At 44.0% G+C, this 3,752-nt stretch overlaps 1 protein-coding gene across 1 annotated transcript; it reads right to left on the bottom strand.

Moving 5' to 3' along the window:
• Nucleotides 1-463: 463 nt before the first annotated feature.
• LOC147525900 (olfactory receptor 4S2-like) lies at nt 464-1,376 on the bottom strand. The gene is given in 4 exon segments (XM_086630817.1): nt 464-911; nt 913-1,217; nt 1,219-1,316; nt 1,319-1,376. Coding segments are annotated over 4 exon segments (900 nt in total). The 5' UTR covers nt 1,368-1,376.
• Nucleotides 1,377-3,752: the final 2,376 nt, after the last annotated feature.

Here is a 3,752-nt window from a genome sequence, read left to right as displayed (position 1 = left end):
CAGCAAATGACCCAACTAGCACCAAGGAACAGGATTTTAATTGCTATCCCATGGATTCAAAATACCACAATGCAGTTCTCATAAAAAGGCATTTGTTGCAAGCAGAAAGGGGCATCCTCTATGTGATTGCTTCCAGCACCAGGTGACCGCAGTCATCACCTTTCCCAGCTAAATGGATTGCTGAGCAGATGGAGTTTGTCTGTCTAAAAGTTTATACCTGGGAGAATGCTAACTAATAGAATGCTTTATTTGGTCAATATTTAAAATATTTTTGATAGCGTTTATTTATTTCTTAGTATTTTAGTAGCGCTTAGAAGCCCTGGGCCTGGGTCTGTTCTTGTCAAAAGAAAACAGAAAGGGATGCTCCTAATTACAAGAGGAGCCAAAAGGCAGCTTTTCAGCAAAGGACTTACAGTGAGAGATATGTGATCTTCTCTGATACTTTGGAAAAGTTACTGCAGTTCTACACCTCTCCCTTCTCACTTCCCACTTTTCTACTTAACGGACTTTTCATGGCACTCTTCACCTCCTCGTTTCTCAGTGTGCGGATAAGTGGGCTCAGCATGGATGTGATGACAGAGTAAAACACTGCCACGCTCCCGTCACCTGACAGATCGCTGGGTGAGTGTATGTAGGTGGATGCGCAGGGTCTGAAGAACAGAATCACCACAGTGATGTGGGACCCCCAGGAGGAGAGGGCATTGCATCGCCCTTCAGACATTTGACTTTTCAGGGAAACCAGGATGACAATGTGGGACATGACCAGGATGAAGAAACAGCTCAGAGCTGTCATTCCACTGTTGGCAACAGCAATGATGCCCATGGTGTAGGTGTTCGTACGGGCCAGTTGCAGTAGGGGATGAATATCACAGAAGTGGTGGTCAGTTTTGTTGGGGCCATAGAACACGACACAAGGTTAAGAGAGACTGCACCATGGAATGCACGAAGCCTCCCACCCACGAGCTGATCACCATCTGGTCATGAACACACCTGGTCATGAAGGCAGTGTAGTGGAGAGGGCTGCAGATGGCTGTGCAGCGGTCATAGCCCGTCACTGTGAGGATGAAGATCTCAGCGCAGCCAAAGAAATACACCCCAGACAGCTGGGCTGTGCAACCCACGAAGGAAATGGTTTTATTTTCAACAATTAAGTCTGCAATCGTTTCGGGAGCTGTGACAGAAGAGTAGCAGATCTCTACAAAGGACAGATAAGAAAGGGAAAAAATACATGGGGGAATTCAGATGTTGGCTGCTAATTACAGCTATAACAATTAGCAGATTTCCTGTCACAATAATCATATAGAACAGAAACATGTTTTCTGTACTCTTTGGTTCTCTGAGAGGCCCACAAGAATGAATTCCTTCATGCTGCTTTCATTCTCCGTGTTAATCAGTTGGGTGGCAATATACGATATATAGTCTATACACTTGGAAAAATAAAGATGTATGATTCATCAGGCTTTTTCATGATTAATAATAAATTCCATATGGTAAGTGCATGCAGACTATAGGATTAATAGTAATCTTATGAAGCTACTATTTTCCATAATTTTTTATTTTTTATTTTTTTTTTTAGCAGATAGTAAATTCTCCTTGCATTAGACTTCAGTAATGGCTGTGACTTCTGGATTTTGAAGCACTGGCTCTAGGTCTGGTGTGCTTCCATGGCCTAAAGACAAGGCCAGCGTGTTCATGAGAACTGCAGGGGCACAGGGCAGGTCACGCAGCATGCACCATGCCAGCCCTCAGTGTTGACAAAATCCATGATAACGATGTTAGTAAAAGCAGTGCCTTTAAGAATACCTGGAAATATTTCTTGGAATGCTGATTTCTTTTATAAGTAAAAAAGATGTCTGAATTGTTTAAAGAAGAATGAAACCACACAGAGGAAAAATAGATATCTTGTTTATATACATTTTGAAAAAAAAAATTTGCAGCTTCATGGGCTGAAAAGCGAGTGCTGGGAAAGTTACCTATCATGGAGAAAACAGCAAAAAATTTCACATAAAACTTAATTTAGTATTTACCATAACTCTAAATCTCAGCACTGTTTCTCTCAGATGAAGGAAGAATGGAAGAATCTAGTGATATCTTCTGTCCCAGCATAGTATGGATTTTACGTAGTACTGATTATTTTGGTTTTTGTACACTCTGGGCAATATTCTCAAAGGTTAACTTGCTCTTAGTGAAGCTAGTCTAGCTGGTGGTCAGTCTAAGCTTCTCTACAGATAGAATGCCTAAATTAGGGTTCTTTACAAAACTCTTATTTCCATTGACTAGAATAAGCCTAATAAATGAATATCACTAAAGTTGACTCTATCGAATAATTCTCTTTGTCCCCTGAAAGTAGTTCAGAGGCTTCCACAGTACCATCCCTCCTTTTTGTGCCATGGCTGAACTCCTTACCCCTGGGCCTTTCTACATCTATGCAGTTTCTCACTGAGACATGGTCATGTTCCAGCATGGACATGGGGCTTCTTTTTTTCATCCAGTTCCAAGCGTTAGTTCCCAGAGTAGTACATGTTACTAGCAAATAAATAATCTTCATCTTTAAAGAGATTCATAGTCCTTAACATTTCTAGCTTGTTATTATGCACCCAGACAATCAGAGTGTCTTTGGTCAAGAGACACTCTGCTGCCTCCCTGGTGCTTGGGTTAACAACATCTCTATGAAACTTCCTAGCCTGGTATGGCCCTTGGACTATTACCCATTATTGCTGTTCCACGTGGGTGGCAATGAAGCCACAACGCATAGTCCAAGGGTGATCAAAAGAGATTTCATGGCCCTGGGATGGTTGGTAACAGAATCTGGAGGACAGGTTATTTTTTCCTGTCTTCTTCCAGTTGTGGTCAGCAACATTGGAAGGAACAGATGCACCCAGTCTGATACAGTACCCTGATAATTCTTGGAGGGACTACACAGAAGGGCAGAAGCAATCCAGGAGGTTCCTGGAATGCATGGATGATAACTTCCTTCTCCAAATGATAGAAGAACGAACAAGGAGAGGTGCTATGCTGGACCTTGTTCTCACCAACAAGGAGGAGCTGGTGGGCAACATGAAGTTCAAGAGCAGCCTTGGCTGTAGTGACCATGAAATGGTGGAGTTCGAGATCCTTAGGGCAGCAAGGAGGGTACACAGCAAGGTCACTACCCTGAGCTTCAGGAGAGCAGCCTTTGGCCTCTTCAGAGATCTGCTTGGTCGAGTACCATGGGATTAAGCCCTGGAGGGAGGAGTGGCCCAAGAAAGCTGGATAATATTCAAGGATCACCTCCTCCAAGCTCAGGAGTGGTGCTGTGGGAAAACAACTGAAATTGGAGGGGAATGGGAGAACATTGTCCCCCAAAATTCAGCTACATCTCGACATAAGCTGTAATATCAGAGCAGCTCTGAGATGAGACACAGCTGCTGCTCCCAGGAACAAACAAGGCCCACGTAATACCCTTGCAATGGGGAGCAGCGTGGTACGGAGGTACCACGGCTCGTCCTGTTATCAGGGAAAAGGGGCACCTGGTGAGGATAAAGATGAATCACAGCTGCTGCCTCAGCAGTGATGGTGACATCGTGTCCTTTAGCTCCCAAATCACACCTCCACCCGCCTCCCAGCTGCGACCACCCCTCACGAGAGAAATTACACCAATCGGAAAAAAGTGATGGATGACTAGAGTCACTCGAGCTCCACCTAAAAGAAATGAAAAAAGGTATAAAATGGCAAAAGACAAAGGGGATGTTGGGGAGAAGCCCCCCCCCCCC

This window comes from Tauraco erythrolophus, unplaced genomic scaffold (assembly GCF_009769465.1).
Source record: "Tauraco erythrolophus isolate bTauEry1 unplaced genomic scaffold, bTauEry1.pri scaffold_50_arrow_ctg1, whole genome shotgun sequence".
Lineage (NCBI taxonomy): Eukaryota > Metazoa > Chordata > Aves > Musophagiformes > Musophagidae > Tauraco > Tauraco erythrolophus.
The sequence above is the reverse complement of the archived record's forward strand: the minus strand, read 5'-3'. Positions and strand labels throughout refer to the sequence as shown.